The sequence below is a fragment of the Eulemur rufifrons genome, chromosome 8 (genome assembly GCF_041146395.1).
Source record: "Eulemur rufifrons isolate Redbay chromosome 8, OSU_ERuf_1, whole genome shotgun sequence".
NCBI classification, from domain to species: Eukaryota; Metazoa; Chordata; class Mammalia; order Primates; family Lemuridae; genus Eulemur; species Eulemur rufifrons.
The window spans coordinates 120271116-120294163 of NC_090990.1; the positions used below are offsets into that span (position 1 = coordinate 120271116).

Here is a 23048-nt window from a genome sequence, read left to right on the forward strand (position 1 = left end):
AGAAGTTATTTGACACAAATGCCCCACAAATTTCTTATTTGTAGAAATCAAGAAAATGTGTGCTAAAAATCACATTAAGATACCATCTCATATCCACCATTTGGTAAAAATTTACTCTGACAAACTAAATACTAGAAAGGATATTTTCAAAAACAATGGAGATTATCATACACACCAGCTGCGAGTTCTGTGGTACAACCCCTTTAGGGAAATAATTCTATGTCATCTAATAAAATATAACATGAATTTTTCCTAGCAACTGGTATTTCTATTTCTAAGTGCATATCTAGGTGATATATTGCACATGGTCACCAAAACTCACATATAAGAATGCTTATTCAGGACAGGCATGGTGACTCATGCCTCTAATCCTAGCACTCTGGGGAGGCCAAGGTGGGAGGATCACTTGAGGTCAGGAGTTCGAGATCAGCCTGAGCAAGAGTGAGACACCCAACTCTACAAAAAAAGAAAAATTAGCCAAGTTTGGTGGTATGGACCTGTAGTCCCAGCTACTCCAGCTGGAGGTTCTCTTGAGCCAAGGAGTTTGAGGTTGCAGTGAGCTAGGATGATGCCACTTCACTCTAGCCTGGGAGACAGAGTGGGACTCTGTCTTAGAAAAACAAACAAACAAACAAAAACCGAATGGTTATATTATCCTTGTTCATAGTAAAACTCTAGAAAAAAAAATAAATGCATTGAGGTACGTTCATAAACTTAAATAGTTCATAGCAATAAAAATGAATGCATTACAGATGCATGGATCAACAGATGAATCTCAAAAAACTAATATCAAGCAGAATATATAGATACACATATATAGGTGTGTTTGTATTTCTATATAACATCTATATAAAATGTTGAACTGGAAAAGATATGGTTTCATTTATGTAATATGCAAAAATACTTTAAAACATGTTTAACATTCAAACATGACTGGTAAAAATGATACAGAAAAGTTAGGCAATGACTAACAACTATTTAGGGTGGTAGTTATCTCTGTGTGAGAAAGTGGATTGCAGTAGTTTCAAGTAGCATGTAGGAAGTTTCTGATTTACTGATACTGCACTGTATTATGTCATACATTTTTATGTTGAGAGCCTAAGGTAATGAAATACTTAACTGAGTCATTCTTTAATCATTTTATTCTTTGGTAATATTACAAAATGCTCTAGTGGAGTTCACTCTTTGATTTTTGATAAATTATTTTAAAATAACTTCATAAAAATTTTTAGCAATGTTCTGTCCTCTCTTTTTAAATAACAATTTATACAAATATGATGAGCTATTTTTAATCCATTCTAGTCACTTTATAAACAAACTTAGAAGTCTTTGTATCCATGAATTATTAATGACATGAGAAGTGTGATGACTATGCATTGCTTACAAAGCTATTCACATCCACTTTGATATAGAAGAAAAATAAACCTTAGGTCAGCCTGATTGAGCAATAATATGCAGATTTTTCTCTTTTAAACGTGGCATCATTAAATTGAACTTGAAAGCTATTTAACACAATGTGTTAAATTGTTTCCTATACTAGGTTTGGATAAACTGGCATGCTTAATTGAGCTAATCTGTTTTACACAATAATCTATTTTCTTCATCAGAGTAAAACATATTGTACTGGTGTGAAAAATTAATGTTAATAATCTTATTATTAAAACTGTGATTTTTTTTTCCTGTCAACACTAACAATTAATGCATGCACTCTTTTATATTATTGCCAACCAAACTAGTTAATTTAGTCGATAGCTCTATCTTAGCCTAAGCAAATAGGTGGTTTAACTAAAAAGAAAAAAAATTAAACCACAAATTATTTACTAAGGCAATTTGCAATCTATAAACTGATACTCTTTGCATCTTAATATTAGCACCAAGTAGTCCAGAATGTTGTTGCATTAGAATCAGACAGAAATGGTTTTAAATCCTTATTTTGCTTACCTAAAAATGTAACTTGGAATAAGTTAATTTCTTTTCATCTCAGTTTTCTCATTTTGCATAATAATTAATTATCAATGATGAAGTGAGGAATAAATTAAGTTAATAAAATGTATATTTAAAGTACCAAGCCTATTGCCTGAATTTATCAGCTGTTCAAACAGTGGATGCTATTAAACATTGACTAAGAGTTTTAAATTGTAGTATTACTTATAAAATAAAGAATCTTAGTATTAAATAAAACATGTAGGTAACAGAAAGATTGAAATATTTTCATATAATTTCACAATTGTAGAAGTGAAAGGAAAGTGTGTTAATAATAACTTCTTAAGTAGACTTTATTGTTGAATTTTGCTTTGTCATTAGAGTTTTACAATGATCAATAATACTGAACTAATTAGGTGATAAACATACAAAATATATACAAAATATTAATTACATTTTGAAATTGCAGTATATTGTAATTCTTGAAATTTATAGTTATTCACATGATTTATTCCTCATGTAGCATATATAGTAAAGGAATTTCCTGTGAGAATATTGCCAAAAAAGGGAGTGTTTAAATGCATGATAACTGCATATATTTTTTAATAAAATGGATTTGCAAAACAACCGAGGTTTAGGACCAGTTTGAGAAATAATAAAGTGATGAAACAGTGAGTTAATTGAGAAGGTGGTATTTGGTAACTTAAAGTGAGACTGACAAAAGTGAGATCACTCTGTTTATGCACTGTACATACAAGTCAGATCACTTTGTTTATATACTGGGCGAACACAGAGCATCCAATTCTGTAGAAGTACAGTGAAGAGTGAATTCCATGAATTTAAACTAAATTGAGAATTGTCTCTACAAACCTTTGGGTTCAGTCAGCAGACAGCAATGCCTGATACAGTAGTCAATTTAATATCACTTTCGTGAAAATAGCAAGAAGATATTCCTATGAAATAAGATAATACACGTGACGTACAGGCTTAAAATTTGGTCAAATACAGAATTGCCTACAATCTATTTTTCTTTAGAACATGTGGTCTTACTTTAACTTTGCATATATTTTATGGAAATTAACATTTCTCGTGTCCTTACTTTCCCCACATTGAAGGCAACAGAAAAATAAGAATTTTGCTACATCTCATAGCAGAAGTAGCAATAACTAGAAATGTGTTCAAAAGAATTACCACTTTGTTTTGTGGGTGAATCTTACAAGAGAATGATAATAAAACTTCCTGATAGAATATTGATCACCATGTTGTGAGTGGCAGCGATACTGAGAAACAACATTCTAATAGTTATTGAACAAGGAGGAGAATTTAGTTATCATTTGTAGTACATGTATCTTCTTTCATGCATTTGTAATACTTGAGGATAAATGTATATTTCCTTAAGGCACTAAAAGATTTGTGCAGCTTCTATCAGTAAGCCATGGAATTTTAATACTCAAGTTATCATTTTAGCTAGTTCCATGCCCTTTTATTTAAAAATATTCTAGAGCTGATTAAAATAATTTAAACAGTATAGCCTAGAAAATGCACATAGTAATGGAATTTTAAGGAGTTCAGTTCATATTGCCAAAGGAAAGTTCACAATGAAAAATTAAAACAATAACTGTTATTATTAATTGATTACAAAGACAAATGAAGCTTTAACTTTATATATACACACACAATACATATAACACATAGTGCATGTATATATATTAATGTATATACACCCTATATATGCATAGTGTGTATGTGTATATACACATACATTTATAGTATTAGAGAAATATATACATTATTAATTCCAATTATAAATTCAGACATTTGCTTTTACAAAGGTTCTTGAAAAATTCTTTTATAAATGTATAGGTAGAAAATACATTGTAATAATAAAATAAATTATAAATTCTCTAAAATTTCTGTTTGGTAGAAAACTATGCCTCCCAAGGAAAATCATTATGAAAACAAAGTCTGCATTTAAATTGGGAACCATTGCAGATTGTACACCCATCTTGGAGATTCATTGTTCAAGAAGGGTATTAAGATTCTGAAAAATCCTGAATTACATTTATTTAACTTTAGTTTTTAAATATGCTAAATATTAATGAGTTTTAACATTGTTTGGAAGAAACTGTCCTAATTTTTTAATGTGAAAAGTGAGAACACTTGTTCATTTAATATGTGTGAAAATATTTACCCAAATTATTTAACTTATACTAAACTTGGCATAGTTCATTTTGCTAACATTTAGTCAGTATTTCCCCTCAAGTCCTTGTCTTTCTCCAATTTTCCTCTTTGCTCTTCAACTCTTCAAGCCACCACACGTTAGTAATTACGCACCCTGATGTTCTGCCTCTGTACACCTACACAGATGCACAGACTCTTCACTAATAGCCTGACTGAACTACCAGCAGCTCCCTAAAGAGTGTTGTGTACTTTCCATCCACATGCTTTTAAGCATGCATGTGAGTGTCAGAAGGTAAAGTGTAAGAAACAAACATCCCTCCCTCATCTATCTACACTGTAAGATTCAGATCAGAGATTAGATTTTTAGGAAAATCTCTACTCCCAAACTGGATCACTGTACCTATTTTGTACACCTACCTCATCTTTGTATATTTTACAATGTCCTGTATTTGTTAATTTTTATATTTGTCTTTGTAACCAAATTTCATGAATTCCTTAGGGTTTTGGTTTTATATTTTTGTTTGTATTCTACATGCATAGCACATTTCTGGAGCATAAGGAGTATTTAAATGTTTGCAACGTGAGTGGAAGAATGTATAAATTATATAGATAATCATATGGTATAATAAAACTTGAAGTGGAAAGATTATATTGATATATTATATGAAGAATATTTCTCATGGGTAGGAAAATCTATTGCAATACCGACTACTTGTAGAGAATTAACTAGGGCCTGTTTTATTGTGTCATGTTTTCATGAAGCATTTTCCAGTAAGAACACTCATTGCTTCATGGAAGCACAGCAAGCAGCTCAGTAGATTCACTCTTTGCCCCTCTGTTTATGCAAACATGTGCGAAACAAATGATTAAGACAAGAATGTGTCCATAGTCTCATCTTTGTTTGTTTTGTGCTGTTACAACAGAATACACAGACTAGGTTATTTAGAATGAACAAAAATTTACTGGCTCATGGTTCTGGAGGCTGGAAAGTCCAAGACTGAGGGACCACATTTTGCGAGGGCCTTCTTGCAGGGTCAACCATGGTGAAAGAAGAAAGAGAGGACAAGATTGAGCAAGAAATCGAACTTGCAGCCTCAAGCCATTTTATAACAGGCATTATAATCCGTGGAGCCCTCATGACCTAAATATTCATAACTCCCATTACGCTCCACCTCTCAACACTGTTGCAGTGGGGATTAAGTTTCCGACACATGCTTTTTTGGGGACATAGTCAAACTACAGCAGGTGTTAGGAGTTTTTTTCCAACGGAAACTTTCCACTCTCCTACAAAAAGTGTGTTACTTGCTTTCATCCTAGTTTTTCTTAAATTTTTTCTTTTTGTCATCTGGAAAGAATATATAAGGAATAAATAAAACTGGGGGAATGAGAAAAAGAAGAGAACAAAGTCATTTAGTAGGAATTTCTACCATGATAGATGTTTATTCACATAAGGAAGAAATTCTTTTGGGGTGGAGAAGCCCTTTATTTTAATGACAATTTTGTGGTTGTGTTGTAATTTATTTGTGCTAAAATTTTCTGGGCTCTTCAAGTTTGGATTGTCTTTTCTACTTTGGAGTAAAGGTGGTGTTTTTGTTTTGTTTTTAGACAGTGAATGGCTTGCTTTTGTTAAAGCAACATACTGATAAATCTCTACTATAAAATTCATGTGTATAAATGCAACCTTTTGAGGTTAAAAGCACATAAACTTATGTCACTAATTTAAGGAAAAACCTTCATCAAATAATGAAAAGCTATTATTCTGTTGAATTTCATTATTCCTATTTCCAAAGTAGTAACAATTTTGCTTGTTTTATTTATCTACTTTGCATAAGTTAGTATTTTAAATATAACACCAAGATAATTTATGGCTAAACATTTTAACATTAGGAAAAATTTGAAATCTGTGCTTCAATACAGAATTCCTCCTGCATAAATAGTATGAAATTGAAAAGAAATTCACTTTGAAGTTTGTTATTATTAGCATATTGCTGCCTCCTCAAGAAACTGCATATAGAATTTATACATTTCTTATCTTTGGGTTTGAGGTACATTGAATGTCTAATAACAGATGAGGTTACAGGGATGATATGCAGAAAATAATTGCTAAAGATGTCTTTGCTGACTCAGAGATGAAATGAGTTCATGGAATTCTCTGCGTTTGATGAAGTCCTGGATACTCTTATTAAATGTGAATTTAAAAGACCATATATGAAAGACTGACATGTATTCACCATTAAAATATTAATATAGCATCTGAAAAAGAGAAAGTCATCCTCCTGTCTTACTTTATTCTCACCAATTAACACCAACCTTCAGCCGCAATCTCAGTTAATGATCTTGGGTACAATTTATCATGAAAATTAAATAAATGGAAAACAAGAGGGTCTGGGAAAAAATATAAAACAATTTCTTGGACCTCATTAAGTTTCTTTTTTAATCTTACTGTACTTATGCTTCTGGATGACATCTTCAATGTAAGAGATTTTTTTTTTTCTGTTTTTTCTCCAATACTAGGTTTTAAAAAGTGATAGCAGTTTCAATGCTCTTGATTTATATGAATTATGTAGTTGCAGAAAATGAAAATACTATATCTGTTGACCATGATGATTTAAAATGTTTCTTTAGTTGGAACATGATCTTATAAGAATATGAAAACATATGGATGTTCTAAGATTAAGTAAGGAGTGACTCTCAAAACACAATAAGGATGGAAGTGAAATCTGATAAATTCGGTTAATCTCTACTAACAAAAATGATATCCGAGTATTTAACACACTAAGGGTGACTTTTAATTCATATTTCTTTGGAAACTTTATTTTTACTGTTTCCTTACGTTGGTGTGAAGTGATTATGTGTAGTCTACTCGGTGTGTGAAGTTGATACTTAAAAGGGGATTTGTTTTTACTCGTCGTGTTTTAAACCCAATAGCAATAGCAAACAACAATTTGTTAGTCTGTTACAAATTAAATTGGAGTATTTATAAATAAGTTCTCAGTTTCATTACTTTTATATGTGATGCATTTTTAAATGCAATTTTATTTTTATAGGGTCCTCCTGGAGCCGCAGGGGCAGAGGGAAGACAGGGTGAAAAAGGTGCTAAGGTAAAATACATACACATATTTACATATATAACAGATATTATGTTTGAAAATCTCATGCATACATCAGACAATATTTATTCTAATACATTTAATAAATAACAAAATATTTTCTCATTATTCATGTGTTCACATGTCTTATTGCCTAACAGGGAGAAGCAGGTGCCGAAGGTCCTCCTGGAAAAACTGGCCCAGTCGGTCCCCAGGGACCTGCCGGAAAGCCTGGTCCAGAAGGTCTTCGGGGAATTCCTGGCCCTGTGGTGAGCACCTGTGCTGAAAGATACTATTTTGAAAATAACATTTATTTCTAAAAAAGTTGTTAATGAAGGTATTTATGTTAGCATTATTTCATAAGTTATTGCGGGGATGTTTTTATGGGAATTCAGTAAATATTATACATAAAATCAGATACTCTTAAAATATTTAAGCATGTCATTTATTTAATAAGTTTATGATGAAACATTAATAAAGGAAGAATAGAAAACTAAACCCTTAGATCTCAATGATATAAAGTGTTTGTACGTATATGTATATACATATATATGGGTATGTATGTGCATATGGACATATACACACAATAAAAAGACACAAAATTGCTTATAATATTTCTAGATGCTCTCCATATGGTGGAATTCATAGGTGATGTTTTCTTTCTTCCTTTTTGTATTTCCAAAATTTTCAAAAATGAAGAAATATGTATTCTTTTGTAATTAAAAAAATCAATCATCTGTATTTTCTGTAGGGAGAACAAGGTCTTCCTGGAGCTGCAGGCCAAGATGGACCACCTGGACCTCTGGTGAGTAGGATCTTTTTCATCATTTAAGAGACAATTTCTAAAACAAAATTGTTTATAAGCTAGAATTTTTGACATTTTAGCTGTCAAATTATTTTATATTTTGTGCAATTTTCCAGAAAGTATATTACTTATACTTGAAAAGATAAAAATGATCCTGATAGGTATGTGGTAAATAGGCTACTTGATCAGAAGATTTTTCCTTTCTTGCACCATTTGATTGAAAAAGAAAAATATTTCCACTCTGAATAAAATGCCACTAATGACCCAGCCAGTCCTTTTCCTAGTATGGGCAGTTTCCCCAAATGCATGCAGTTACACTTAGTTTCCTGGCACTACATTTAAAAGAGTAATGCTGGCACACACATACAGTGATTTCTTGACCAAATAAATTGTTCTTTTTATGAGTCATATGGGCTGAAATATAAAACAATAAACCCCGTCAGTGAAGAAAGATGATTCTTACAACACTGAAGCTTGGTCACTATCGTAAACTCTATGTACAAATCGCATGCTTGAGAAATGCAAGAAAGCATTTTGTTGACCAGCATACTATTCATAGATAAGAGTTTATTATAGGATCCAAGGCTCTCCTTGCTACAAAATTTGGGCAGAAAGTGAGAATGAAAGACTTGCTCTTTAAAATTATTACTTACTAGGTGACTTGTTTGCTGTATAAACAGATTCTATTTCTTGGTAGAGATATTTGAACTTCATTGTCCAGAAATGAAGTGATTAATCAAAACAGCAAACAATACACATAGCACACTGTGCATGTGTGATGCATGTTAGCTTAAACAGTCGAATCCCTCTATATAGTAATTTAAATTTTATTCAAATTCCTCTTATCTTGAACATATCAGTTATCTCAGAGATATATACATACTCAGAAAGCCATCAAAACTGAATTCACAATCTTAATTATTCAGGAAGAATTTTGACTACTCAATAAAGATGCCACACCAATTTTCTTTAATATATCTGCCAAATATTTCATCAGTGTTAATGAGATTACATTTAAAATTTTACTGAAAAAATTAAGGATAACTTATGTAGTAACTAAAGTTATCAGATCTTGGTTGACTTCAAGCAGAAGATTAGCAACGATGCACAGTGCCTCATCAGCATAGGAACAGGCCTTGATTGAAGCAGGACCAGTTCCACATCTGCGCCGATACTTACAAATATTCTCCTTAGATATGGTGAACTGCACGGAGTCAGAGCCTGGAAGAAAAATTACTTTGCCTTAGTGTCACCCTAAAATTTGCCAGAGATTTTTCTTCCTGTTATTTCAGATTTTCCAATAAGTATTCTGACCTTTCTGCAGATGAAATAAAAAGCACCATGCTGGAGGTTTCCTTCAGCAGATATTAAAAGTAAAATCATCAGACATACCACCTGATTCCGGCTTGTAAAAGTTTGTATATCTGACTCTTAAGTAAATATGAATTTACAGTGCAAGAAGGCAGAAGAACTCACACCCTGTTAGGCAAAGTGAGATGATCAACGTGAGAAGCAAGCTGTACGGGTGCATGCCATTTTCTGACTGCCTGTTTTATTGGAGAGTACTTATAATCGGAATATTTATAACATTTAAATGAGCTAAATTGGAATATTAATATTTTCTACTCCATGGGGTTCTTATGTTAATTGAATTAGTTATTTTTAAAGCACTTTTAAACTATTGATTGGCATTAGTAGCACAAATAACTATTAAATGAATAACTATTAAATGAATGAAATAATGGGACTTATTTTGAAAAATAATCAATTTCATATTCTTAAAGTAAAGTAACTAAATTTCACCTCATTTATGCATGTGTGTCATCAGTAAACCTGTTTGCAAGTTGTTAGCTGTTCAATCAAATGTAAGAGATCAACAAGTACAATTAACACTGACAGCAGTCAGAACATGATATAAGTACTATAATAGAATCACATTGAGGATGCTAGGTATACTCAGAGTGAGACCGTTTAAATGTCATCTCCTCTAGGGGCCATTCCCTGTTAGAAATATGATAAGATTATTAAAGAAGGGAAAGAAAGGCTTAAATGTGGATAAGATATGGGTGGTGAGACTAGCAGAGATTTGAAAACATATAGGTTTGCATTAATCTCTAAAATTAATCCGTGTGAAAACTATGTGAATAATACTTTCTTCATAATGTATTTTTACTAATTCTAATTTCCAATATATTCATACCCACATCCGAGTCTACACAGGCTTCAACTTGCTCATCACTAGAATTCCACAAGTACCTACTGGGTCTCTTTTCCCCTTCTAGAAGCTGCCTGTAACTTCCTACAGTATTGCTCCACTGGTCAGACAAAGCTACCAAGACATTCCCCTTTTCCCAACTTTTAAATACAACTTAGCTATTCAGTAAGTACAAATTACCTACTTTCATCTTTCCAGACTGGCAGCTACCTAATTAGACAATTGAACTCTATCTAACAGAGCATCGTTTACCCATATAGATAGCAGTTGAACAATTCTATGGGACCCTTCTGGAGATGAAACTCTTTGGAATAGAGTAAAACAAACATATTACAGCTCTCAAAATGATTTCTGCAGGGTATATGCCCACTCTATGTTATCGGCTCTACTAAAGATCAGATATGATGCAGTATTTATTTTTTTTAAAAGTTAAATATTTCACATGGTAAAACTTACTTACATGTATGAATTCAACACACACACACACATACATGTATACTTAGAATCACCATGTGGAACTGAGGATAGATAAATAGCCCATGTGGGACCTAACGGAAAGCTAAGAAGAGTGATGAGCTTGTATGAAGAGTTCATAGAGTTCTTTTAAGTGGAGCTCTACAAGAGTTGTTAGAATTTTATCTGAATTTTTAAAAGTTTTAAAAATTTTTATTAGAATTTTCTTTGAGTAGTCAACAAACATTAAGTGAGATTAAGATTGAGCTTTTTAAACAGTGATGATGGCTAAATTATGTTCTCTACTGCAAAGTCAAAAGTAACATGATTTAGTAATTTTAAAATCTAATATTTATTTGATTTTTTGAAGGTGAAATTAACATCTGTTTTAATTTTAAGCTTTTATTTTGTTCTTTTTTATGTTCTTTTAAAAACTTATTTGTTGTAATGCACCTGAAAAATTATTTAGCATTTATCTTTGCATAAGTTTACTTTAGTATTATCATATATTCCTTCCTTTCACAAAATGAAATATCTGATAGCATTGTTTTTCAAACTTTAAAAGACTGAATAAAAGGTAGGCTAGGATACTGAATTACAGTTTGATTTTTTTTAATGCTACATTTAAACTATCTGTAAACAGATTTGAGATGGGTAGCATTCTATAATGATTAAAAAGTTTTAAATAACAAAGCGTTTGCCTTTCACCAAATTCCACACTATTTACAATTTTATCTTCTAAATAAAGTGTAGGATCTGCAGTTTCTTTAAACTTGAATGCACTAGAGTTTTGAGATATAGATCAAAGTATTGCACAAAGCATAATATTGCAGAGGGGAAAATGTTGGCTTGCATTTGAAACATCTAAGAATGTATTGTCTCTATTTCCTTTTCACTTTATTACTTATGAATTATGTATTTCCCTAGGGGTTTTCAATTAACAATATCCTAAAGAGAATATTGAAAATATGTATACTTGGAATAACATTTTAATATGCAGAGTCGATGTTTGTGATCTGCTTCAGGTTCAAAGGGTTATTTATAACTGCTCTCAATATCATAATGTTACCAATTTCTATTTCCAGATGGTGAAAAATAAAAAGCTGATTTTGTTTGGCAGATTCACTCTTAGATGTAGTTTGTAATTTCATGAGAGATTATTAGTTTAGAGGAATTAATACTCATTATCTTTAACTCCTTCATAAATAACATTTATAGAAAAGATTTAAAATGCATTTAAAACACAAGTAATGTCTAGTATATTTCTCACTAAGCCTAAAACATTAGAATTACTAGTAGTTCTTCTTTCTTCTCGTTTGCCATTTTAGCTTATACTATTAGAATGGGATAAGAAAGTTGATAGCTGTCCATCTGTAGCATATCTAAAACTAATAGTTAACATTTGTATTATGCTTCACTGTTTATACAGTCTATATGTGGAAAGTGAAACCACAGAGAAGGGGAGGGAGTTACTATATATTTAAAAGTGAATTTGGTAATTTCCTTACAGTCGTCTTTTTGTCTGAGGCATATCTACACTTAAACCTGCACATACTTCCTGTGAAAATAATTTATGTCTGTTGTTAATAGAACAATGCAAGAAAATTGTCCACTTTTACATCAATACTTAGAGAATTTCAAATTTATTCATGAATTAAAACAAATATAAATATACCAAAATAATAGCCCAAAATTCTGCTGTTACACAAGGACTAGTTTATATTAACATTATCCTTAATCTGTCCAGATATTCAGAATTTCAGTTAGAGGAGGAGGCTTCAGAAACCAAGAAATGGAAAGGGCCCATCTACTCATTCTTGCAGCAGCCCTATGAGATAGAAATAATCCCCATTTGCAGATGAGAAAATGAAGCTCTCTTTGTTTAGCTAATTTAAATTGCTAATAAAAGAGTCTGGCTTTTATGCCAGGCATAGTCTATTCTGAACCCATACTAGTTTTCATAATGCATCTCACTGCTTGGATCAGATCCATGGCTATTAATATTTTATATTCACAAAAATTATGGACTAGGATATAATGTGCTCCTTCATGCTGAAGAATCAAAGTATCCCTAGATGAGGGAAGAAATTATTCACGGTAGCCTTGTAGAAGGATACAATAGTGATGTCTCATGAGGAAGCCTGGTAAAAGGTAAAACAATTTGCTTGAATTATAAATAATTCAATCAAAATAATTCAGACTTATGGAGAAACCATATGAACAGTTTGCCTTTGTTGCTTGGTGCCTTACTTGTTGCAGGCAGTGGTGCCCTATCTAAATTACCTTGGCCTTAATTTCATGAGTCACATATATATAAATCATTGTTTAATGTCAGTTATACTTCTTCTGACAGCATCTGTTGCCTGCATTATTTCATTTGTAATTTTAGAGCAAAACCTTATTTTCTGTTGCCTTTAGAGTACACCAATTTGTAGATTAAAACATTTGTTCAAAAGTTATCCATGGGTAAGAGGGCAGAGCTGAGAGTTAGCTACTAAAGTCATGCCATAATTTTCATAAAAATATAACTTAAAAGGATAAAACTCATAGCCTTGGACTATAGAAAAGTTAAATTATTGAAATAGAGGTATATTTACATGAAGAAAATAAATTTCTTTATTAATATTACGAATCATTTAAATATGAGAATCAATTTAGAATTTACAGCTAAAAGTGCCATGTTGGGAGTGTAATTTGGAAAAGGCTAATTCTACCAACTATTACACGAATTTTAAAAACTGAAGAATTTTTGTGCAAAACTCCATTGAGCAGCCAGGAGTGAACTCCAATTAACTAATCAGAAAAAAAAAAAAAAAAAAAAAAAAGCTTCATCTTTGGATGTGCCTATTTTGTAATGTGATGACAGAAGAAAATAATATTTTTCATGGAAAGAACATTGGGTCAAGTCATAAGACATGGGGTCAACTCCTTGCTTTTTCCATTGGCGAGCTTTGTGATCGCACAAAATTAATACGTTTCTGAATGTCTGTTCCTTTGTTAATAAAAGGAATGGTATCACATTTGATTATTTCTAAAACTCTGCCAGTACCCAAAATTCTATGAGAATCTGGAGCAGGAATAACTTATACCAGTTCTCTAGGATCTTCAGCCTAGAAACCTAATCATCAGGTTAGTCCTGTGGTCTTTTGGTGTTCTTGATTTCAAGTGCTCTGATGGCAGTAAATTATTAAGAGAAAGAAAGTCATCAAATACCATATCTTCTGAAATAGTTATACAATGACAAGTGCCCTCATATTATAATTTGCTAAGGCCATTTCTGGCTCAGTAGTAGGGATTTTCAGTTCAAGACTCAAGAAATTTTGACATTTCTTTTTCTTCCCAAATCCCTCCCAGCCCAGTCATGCCATGAATGTGGCCCTCTCTCACTCTACTGTCTTCTATATAGAAGCCTTTCCCTCTTAAAACTTTCAGAGTCTAAATCAGTCCACTTCCTCAAAGACATATCTTCTTTGGTAGTTTGCTACATTGTCTTACTGTTCTTTTGGAATATCTTTTGTGTTTCCTACCGGAGTACCACCATCTTCTCCTTGCTTATTCCTGTCACTCTAAATAGTCCAAAATCATATGGCTAAAGAATTTTAGACTTGGAACCAGAGTGCTAAATTTGAATCACAGTCTTGGTACTCAGAAGTTAAATGACCCAGTTTCCCACAAGTAAAAAGAACACAAAGAGCTACTTTATCAGGATTGTTGTGAATATTGAAGATTGATTATTAAGACAGTTTTGTAGACTGTGGGTTACCTTATATATGCAAGATGTTATTAGGATTATTAGACATTCTATTATATATGTCTAGTAATCCTATTAATAGTAAAGTATGTCTATTTACAAGAAAACGAAGAATAAGAATTGAAATCAGAATTCGGAAAATTGACCACAGCCTGGCAGAAGTACACAGCTCCATTTTTAAGTCTGTATATAGAGAAATTATATATTGTTATTCTGTAGAATATCAGGCCACCATTTTGAGACATACAAATATAGTTGTTATTGAAATATAAACAAAACAGTGTATTAAAATTTTTGTCAAATTTTTTTTCTGTGGTTATCAAAAATCAATTGACAGTCACAAGTTTATTGAGTCTTTTAAATTTTACTGAAAATACTATAACCTTTGAAATTTGTTTAGCATAGAAATATTTGATTGACTGGATATATAATTTGGAAATCTCTTCTAAAATTAGTGTAATTGAAAATTTATACTTTCTTCTTGACTGAAAAGCCATATAAACCATGTCTTATTTTTAACATCAGTTTATTTGTTCAAAATTGTCAATATAATGATGTAATGTTATAGTTACAAATTAAACTATAATATTTTAAACATATAAATGTACTTAGAATCCTGTAAAAAAAATTAACACTCATCATTATTAACTATTTTTGAATTATGTATTTCCAAAACCAAACTAGCACTGGGACTAGTAATATGATACGCTAATTAATACCAACTCTATTTTTGTTTATTTTTTCTTATTATTTAGGGACCTCCTGGTTTACCAGGTCTCAAAGGTGACCCCGGCTCCAAGGGTGAAAAGGTGAGAATAAAAGAATGTGTTACAATTTCAATGTACTAATAGCAGAGGCTGTTAACTTTTGTGGATTAAAATCACTCAAAAGGAAATTTAAAACAATATCTTTGTCATTCTAACTATGGAAAAAGCTCTGAATCTTTGGCCTCTCAGAAGTATTTAGAGAAGGGAAAATATGCAAATAGTGAAAAATGTATGAAAATCTAGTGCTATATCTTCTGAATGTTCCCTTTTAGGAACCATATGGAGAAAGCGTATGGTTACACTAAAATAACTATTCAGAAAATAAACAGATGAAATAACAAAATACCCATTTTTATGTTTTTAAACATGAGAATAAAAATTTCAAACTATAAATATCTTACAAATAGTAATTTGATCTCCTAGAATTTATGCTGAGTTGTACCAGTTAGAAAAAAATAAGCTTTTTTTATAATGGTATTAATATCATTTGTATTATTTTAAAATCTCTGAATGTCTTTAAAAGACTGCAAAGTCTCTGAAAAATAGATCATCCATATTAAATGAAGTGCTAATTAGAATAATGTGGTTTTGGTTGTTTACTTCACCCATATTATTTATGATCATTATTGGTCTTTTAACTGAAGGAATTCCTCAGGAACACTGAACATGATATTTTTAGAAAACATTTTGTTCCCTATTACTTTCAGCCCTTAATAAAGCTGTGCTTTAAAGTAGCAGTAAATGATCTAGTCATGTGAGAGGAGGTTGGTTCTTTACCCTATATTCTACTCAAAAGGATTATTTCATGTATTTATGTGCATTTTTAATTTTTATTTTTGGGTTTCATGAATTTAATATCCAAATATTTTATGACTAGAATTTAATAATGATTGTAATTTAAATATTATTAAAAATTTTTTCTCTGCCTTCCAAAGGGACATCCTGGTTTAATTGGCCTGATTGGTCCTCCAGGAGAACAAGGGGAAAAGGGAGACAGAGGACTCCCTGGAACTCAAGGGTCTCCAGGAGCAAAGGGGGATGGGGTGAGTAAAAATACAGATAATTTTTCCTATTCCTTTTGAATAATACACACACACACATTTGCACACGTTCCTTTAAACATGATCAAACAAGTAATTTAAAGTATCTTTCCTAATCTGCTATGTCAGTACTGTTTTTGAAAACCGTAGAACAAATACATTAAAAATATGACTTAAGATAAAAATTATAAAAATTATAGTTTAATAGATGCTTAAAGATGCATGTATTGAATTCTTATCACATGTAAATCTTATTCTGAGGGTTGAAGGAATACACACACACATACACACATATATGTGTATTTAAAATAAAGAAAGTATAGCCATTACAGAAAAATGGGGAAAAATTTCAGATTATTTTGCAAAAGTTATTTTTTAGACTCACAGCGGAAAATTTTTAAGCTATTCTTAAGTATTTTTGAATTCTCTAAATTTTTGAATGTGTGTGGTTATGTTAAACATGACAATGGACTACTGAGGAAAGCTATTTAAATTGAATGATTCTCTTTCTAGGGAATTCCAGGTCCTGCTGGCCCCATAGGTCCCCCTGGTCCTCCAGGCTTACCGGTAAGTACAAGACCAGAGAATCTTATAAGGTTGACTTAAGTTACAGATATACCAAAGTGAAACAAATGCTCTAGATTTTTATCTGTGCTTTTACCTTTGCGTTTTCTAGGGTCCTCAAGGCCCAAAGGGTAACAAAGGCTCTAGTGTAAGTACGTTTTACTTTGGCATTTTAATTTTTCAATGAAACCTACTTAATTTCCTTTTCTCTACTTATATCCTCTCCCTTTTTCTTTCTAACAGGGACCTGCTGGCCAGAAAGGTGACAGTGGTCTTCCAGGGCCTCCTGGGCCTCCGGTAAGTGCATGTTAACCAAAGTAATGTTCTGATAATTCACATCTGGAGACTGCCAATGATTTCTCTGAATTTATTAGATAGACAAAAAAGTACATTCTGTCAAAAGTGCAGATTTTATAGGAAATGGTGACTATATCAATTGAGTAATCAGGTCAGCATGCCAAGACTATTCTTTTAATTGATTTCACTCTTTAAATATAGAGATACCTTACTTATGTATTATAATAACCTTGGTTTTTACTAGTTTTTGAAGAGAATCATACACATTTTATGCCACATTTTAATGAAACTAACTGATTGTATACCACAAACATAAATTTATATCTGACTGTAGGAATACAGAACTTGAGGTATATGTTTTTTTTTCATCGTGCATATATAATAAAAACAATAAAAGCAATAATAATAGCTAACATTTATTAATACTGACATTTTTCCAGGCTTCCCACAATTATTAAGGTGTAGAATTAAAATATAGATCCATGTGATGAAAATTTTAGTTTTCTTTCTTGAAAACAATATGTGTTTTAGTTTGCTGAGCAAACTAAAAAAAGTACCAGGGAATGTGTGGCTTAAACAACACGTTTAATTGTATTCTCTCACAATTCTGTAGGCTAGAAGTCCTAGATGAAGGTATCAGCAGCTTTGGTTTCTTCTTAGGTCTGTGGGGAAGGATTTTCCCCACACCTCTCTCCTTGGCTTGTAGATGGCTGTCCTCCCTGTATCTCTTCACATCATCTTCCCTCTGTGTGTGTGTCTGTGTTCAAATTTCCCCTTTTTATAAGAGTATCAGTCATATTGGATTAGGGCCCATCCTAATGACCTCATCTTAACTAAGTTTATCTTCAGTGACCTTATTTCCATATAAGATCACATTCTGAGATACTGGGAGTTAGGACTTCCACATAGGAAGTTTTGGGAGATACAATTCAACCCATAACAACATGGATTAACTATTTGGTGTAGTTCTACTCTTAATGTAAATTCAAGTCTGGTTGCATTTATTTTAAGTTTGCTATTTATAAAGATTTAAATTATACATATTTGAAGCAAGATAATATGTGCATATCTTTTAAAGTTTAATGTTTCATAATATAAATTATTATCAAGTACAATAGTTTATTAGATAGTACAGGAACATTAAAATGCTGTTCTAATCCTCAGAGATTTCAAAATCTGAGTGTGGAGATGGGGCATATAAATGAAGACTAATTAGTAAATAACAAAGTAACATACATAACATATATCTACATAAATCTTTGCTACATTAATATGTAAATAAAGGACCAGAAAGCATCTGATTTGTGTACCTACCTCAATATCTCCACTAGGTTTTTTTTAAAAGTACTTATAAATAAACATATATATATATATGTAAACATTATATGTCATATATTTTTTAAATACTAAAAAACTAAACCAACTATAATTTCTTATAACAAAAACATAACCGATAATAACTAATATCTACAGAATATTTTACTTTATGAAACAATCATACTTACAATCTTGTTTGCAGGGTCCTCCTGGAGAAGTCATTCAGCCTTTACCAATCTTGTCACCCAAAAAAACAAGAAGGCATACTGAAGGCATGCAAGCAGATGCAGATGATAATATTCTTGATTACTGGGATGGAATGGAGGAAATATTTGGTTCCCTCAATTCTCTGAAACAAGACATCGAGCATATGAAATTTCCAATGGGTACTCAAACTAATCCAGCCCGAACTTGCAAAGACCTGCAACTCAGCCATCCTGACTTCCCAGATGGTAGGTTGCTGATACATGACAAGGCAAATGTAGGAAGCCTCTAAGTTACTGAGGTGCATTGTCACCTCATTAATTCTAGTTAAATGTTTAATACAGTCTCTAAATAAAAGTAAACAATTTTTAATTTTAGTCTTGTAGACAGAAAAAGTCATTTACATTGTGCAATTCAAGATTTGTTTTGGAAAATCCTGTTCTGTTAAATAAGATTTCATTAAATTACGGCAAGGTCATTTTTGGATGATTATATCTAACACAAATGTATTTTGCCTTATAGTAACTATCATAGAATGGGTATTATGTGTTAATACATATGAGCCTATTACTATATTATTATTAACTTACTTTACATTAATATGATGAATGCACTAATGTGATTAATTAATAGCAATGCATTATTATAATTAGTACTTTACATTAGTATAAATAATATGGTTATGATTAAATAACATAACTAATGAATACTTGATCCATCAGTTTAGCAATGCTTTGGCAAACAGAATATCTAAGAATTGGAATAGCTTGGGACAAAATGTATCTTTCATTGATTCACAAATAACCAGAGCAACTATGAATTGCTTACTTTTTAATAATATTCAGAATAATTTATTATGCCTACTCTTTGACAAAACCTTCACACACCTATTGTTCTGAGAAGGTAAGAGCTTCAAGTATGCTAAGTTAGTTGACCAAATTCGTACAATTACTAAACTAGCAAGGGGCATATCTTTATCTGATTTTAAATCTCCCATTTTATACTGAAATACTTTGCCTCCTCTTTTACTCCCAAGAAAATATTGTTTGGCCTATTAGTCACATCATGAATGGTACAACTGTGATCTAAATGAGTGGCTCCCACCTTTTTGGTACCAGGGACTGGTTTCATGAAAGACAATTTTTGGGTGGGGGAGATGGTTTTAGGATGATTCAAGCACATTACATTTATTGTGCATTGTGCAGTCACACCTCTCTGTTAATAATAATCTGTATTTGTAGCCACTCCCCAATGGTAGCATTACCGACTCAGCTCCAACTCAGATCGTCAGGCATTAGGTTCTCATAAGGAGCGCACAACCTGGATCCCTCCCATGCACAGTTTACAGTAGGGTTCACGCTCCTATGAGAATCTAATGCTGCAGCTGATCTGACAGGAGGTGGAGCTTATGTGGTGATGAGAGTGATGGGGAATGGCTGTAAATACAGAGAAAGCTTCACTTGCTCGCCCTCCTCTGCTCACCTTCTGCTATGCGGCCGGTTCTTAAGAGGCCATAGACCTGTACCAGTCTGCAGGCTGGGGGCTGGGCAACGCAGATATAAATAACTCAGTGTGAGTTGGAAAATTAAACGTAATTCAGAAACAGTCACCGTAAAGAAAGAATGTCTTAAAATCTTATTTTAAGCACAGCCTGTTAAGACTAAAACACAGGTAATTATTAGAGTTCCTACACAAACTGATATCCAAGATCTTCAAATTTGTAATGTGTTTATTTTGAAAAAGATATGTTTAGTTCAGTGATTTGTAATGAGATTTACTTTTAACTTCCATTATTTTAAGGAAAGGACTTAGATGACTTAGTTTGAGCTTGTTCCACAAAATTTCTTCTTCTCCCGAATTTAAATCTTGGCCTATCAGAAAATTTCTATTGCATTTATATGACATTTAGACAAAAATATAGGAAATATATGACAGTATGATATGATTCTTGCACTTCTGATTCGAATGAATAAGGTAATCCATCATGCATAATTGAAAATCAAATGTAAGAGATGGCAGCATGTATTGAGTTGTAAAGCAACATGTGATTAATTAGAACCTGAGCAGTCCAAAAAAATGTCGTAAATTTTGGGAATGGTAAGTTAACTGTGGATTATAGTTCCCAGTTGTTCCTATGTAACCAGCTTTAATTCTTTGATGTACTAATTAATTAATTGATATTAAATATTGATTGATTGTTTAGCAGTGCCAGGCATTGTTCAGAGATTCACAGATGAACAGAAAGAATAGTGTCCTTGGGTGTAATAAGTATATTATCTCATGGTGGAGCAGGCAACCCCCCCAAAATTAATAATAGCATATCATATCAGATAGTATGAAAAAAAGCTAGGTGTTTAGATAATTAAGATATGATTTTATTTTGGATAAATAGAATGTTAATGTGTGAGGGGTTGGTCTTTAAATTGAAATCTTAAAAAGAGATGGCCATGCTAAGAATCAAAAGGGTATTCCAGGCAGAGGGTATAGGACATTTGCAAAGATTTGAAGAAGACGGGGTCTTGGGGTTTTCAAGGAACCGAAAGAAGGTTGCTATGGCTGAACAACAGTGAGCACACTGGGAAATTACTTGAAGCTATTTGGAAGGAAGCAAAATGGAATCAAAGGGCTAAGAAGCTGTTGGACTAATTTAGACAAGAGATGATGGTGGACTAATTTAGGAATGTGACAAGAGAAATGGAAGATGAATAAATTTAAGATAAATTGAACATTGTATTCATAGGACACTGAACCACTTTACTGAATGAAGGTGTCTTAATAATTAAGCAATTAATATATTATTTGAAAGAATATTCAATGATAATATTAACTCAACAAAGCAAGATAAAAATGATGCTTCTCATTTCCATATAATACAAAATTATATACTCTTAAGAACCATATCAGAAATATCAAAGATTAATACTGGTTATCTGTGGTTGGTAAAATCTTGGATGATTTTTATTTTCTTGTATTTTTTTCTTGAGAATTCCACTTTGTTTCAGAAATGAATGTATTGATGGTGCAATCAGAAAAAGTGTAAATGTTTGTGTTAAATATGATATCCAGGTTACCTGACAAACAGAAGCTTATTGACTAGTACTTTCCCTGTTTATATATAAGTGCTAGTGGAAAATAAAGCAAGTTGACCTTGGATTTTTGAGAGTTCCAATACTAAGCAATTTGAGCTTTTTAAAATGTTAAATTTCACAACTAGAAGATTAATATAATTCAAATTGATATTGAAATGAAGTGGCAGCATGAAAAATAGTAGGATGTTTAGGGGAGGAAAGAGTGTGATTCCTTTCCTCTCCATCAGAGAGGTCACAGCCGACAACCCTGTACCAAAAGACAGGTTAACAAGAGAAAAGCATAGCACATGTATTTTGATCATAGTTCTACACGACCCAGGAGCCTTCAGAATGAGGACCCAAGGATACAGGGGTCGTTATCTGATTTTAGGCTTAGGTTCAATGAAGCAGGCCAGCTATATAGAAATGTTATTGGACAAAAAACAAACAAACAAACAAAAAATGGTATGAGCTAATGGTAATAGTTTGAGTGGGGAAACCTCGCAAGGCCTTCTGTTCAAATTCTTCTTGGCCTCTCCATTATAGCATTTCTTCCTCCCAAGTATGGGGTAGGGTCATAATTTCTTTATGGCCATCAGTTACATAGAAAGATGGCGGAACTTTAGAGTAATATTCTTAGGTTTTATGGTTGTCTTTGCAGGGTAAGGGGTTCTAGTTTCTATATAACTCACCTTAGAGAAGAGGGATTCTAGTTTCTCTGACTTGCCTCAACAGAGAATGAGAGGCACGAGACAGGAGGGCAGAAGATCCAAGAGAAACTTTGCTTTTCAGGCCTTCATATTGGGGGATCTTTTTATGAGTTCCAACAAAATGAAGCAAAGTAATGTTCACATACATATCAATTTTGGCTCCCAATAACTTCTGTTAACACAAACCATATCATCAATTATTTAAAGAATAAGTTGTTGCTCCCACTATTTGCCATCTTTACTCGCCTGACACCAAATTCATGGCTACGGTCGTTCACATAAATTTGTTCTGTAACATTTCAGTAATGGCATTAGTAGCAGACTACATTTAAATATATAAAGTAGTCCTTCTTAGGACCTCATTCAAAAAGAAAATACATTTACTACAAGAAGATTTTGCCATAAAGGAAGGCAAAGTATGATCCCTGAGGCTAAACTGGGAGAAAGTGTATTATAGTCAAATTACTTAAGTAGTAAATAATACTTATGAGATTTGGAATCAGGTATATCTGAATCCAATGTGCATAGTTTATTATACATAGATAAATGGAATGCTAATATTTTAGGAGATGACATTTAAGCTGAAACCTGAAAGTGATAGGCAAGATAAGAACAAATAAAGTGTACTCCAGATAGGGTGTGTGGAGCATTCGCAAAGCGTTGA

At 32.2% G+C, this 23048-nt stretch overlaps 1 protein-coding gene across 4 annotated transcripts in view; it reads left to right on the plus strand.

The window, feature by feature from the left end:
- The window catches only part of COL11A1 (collagen type XI alpha 1 chain), a 200556-nt gene that overhangs the window by 169212 nt on the left and 8296 nt on the right, over window positions 1-23048 (plus strand). For all 4 annotated transcript variants that reach the window (XM_069479087.1, XM_069479089.1, XM_069479086.1 and 1 more), the window contains 9 exons: window positions 7152-7205; window positions 7355-7462; window positions 7945-7998; window positions 15173-15226; window positions 16120-16227; window positions 16738-16791; window positions 16901-16936; window positions 17032-17085; window positions 18605-18854. In XM_069479087.1, coding sequence (XP_069335188.1) covers window positions 7152-7205; window positions 7355-7462; window positions 7945-7998; window positions 15173-15226; window positions 16120-16227; window positions 16738-16791; window positions 16901-16936; window positions 17032-17085; window positions 18605-18854 — 772 coding nt within the window. The remainder of the gene's footprint in view (window positions 1-7151; window positions 7206-7354; window positions 7463-7944; window positions 7999-15172; window positions 15227-16119; window positions 16228-16737; window positions 16792-16900; window positions 16937-17031; window positions 17086-18604; window positions 18855-23048) is intronic.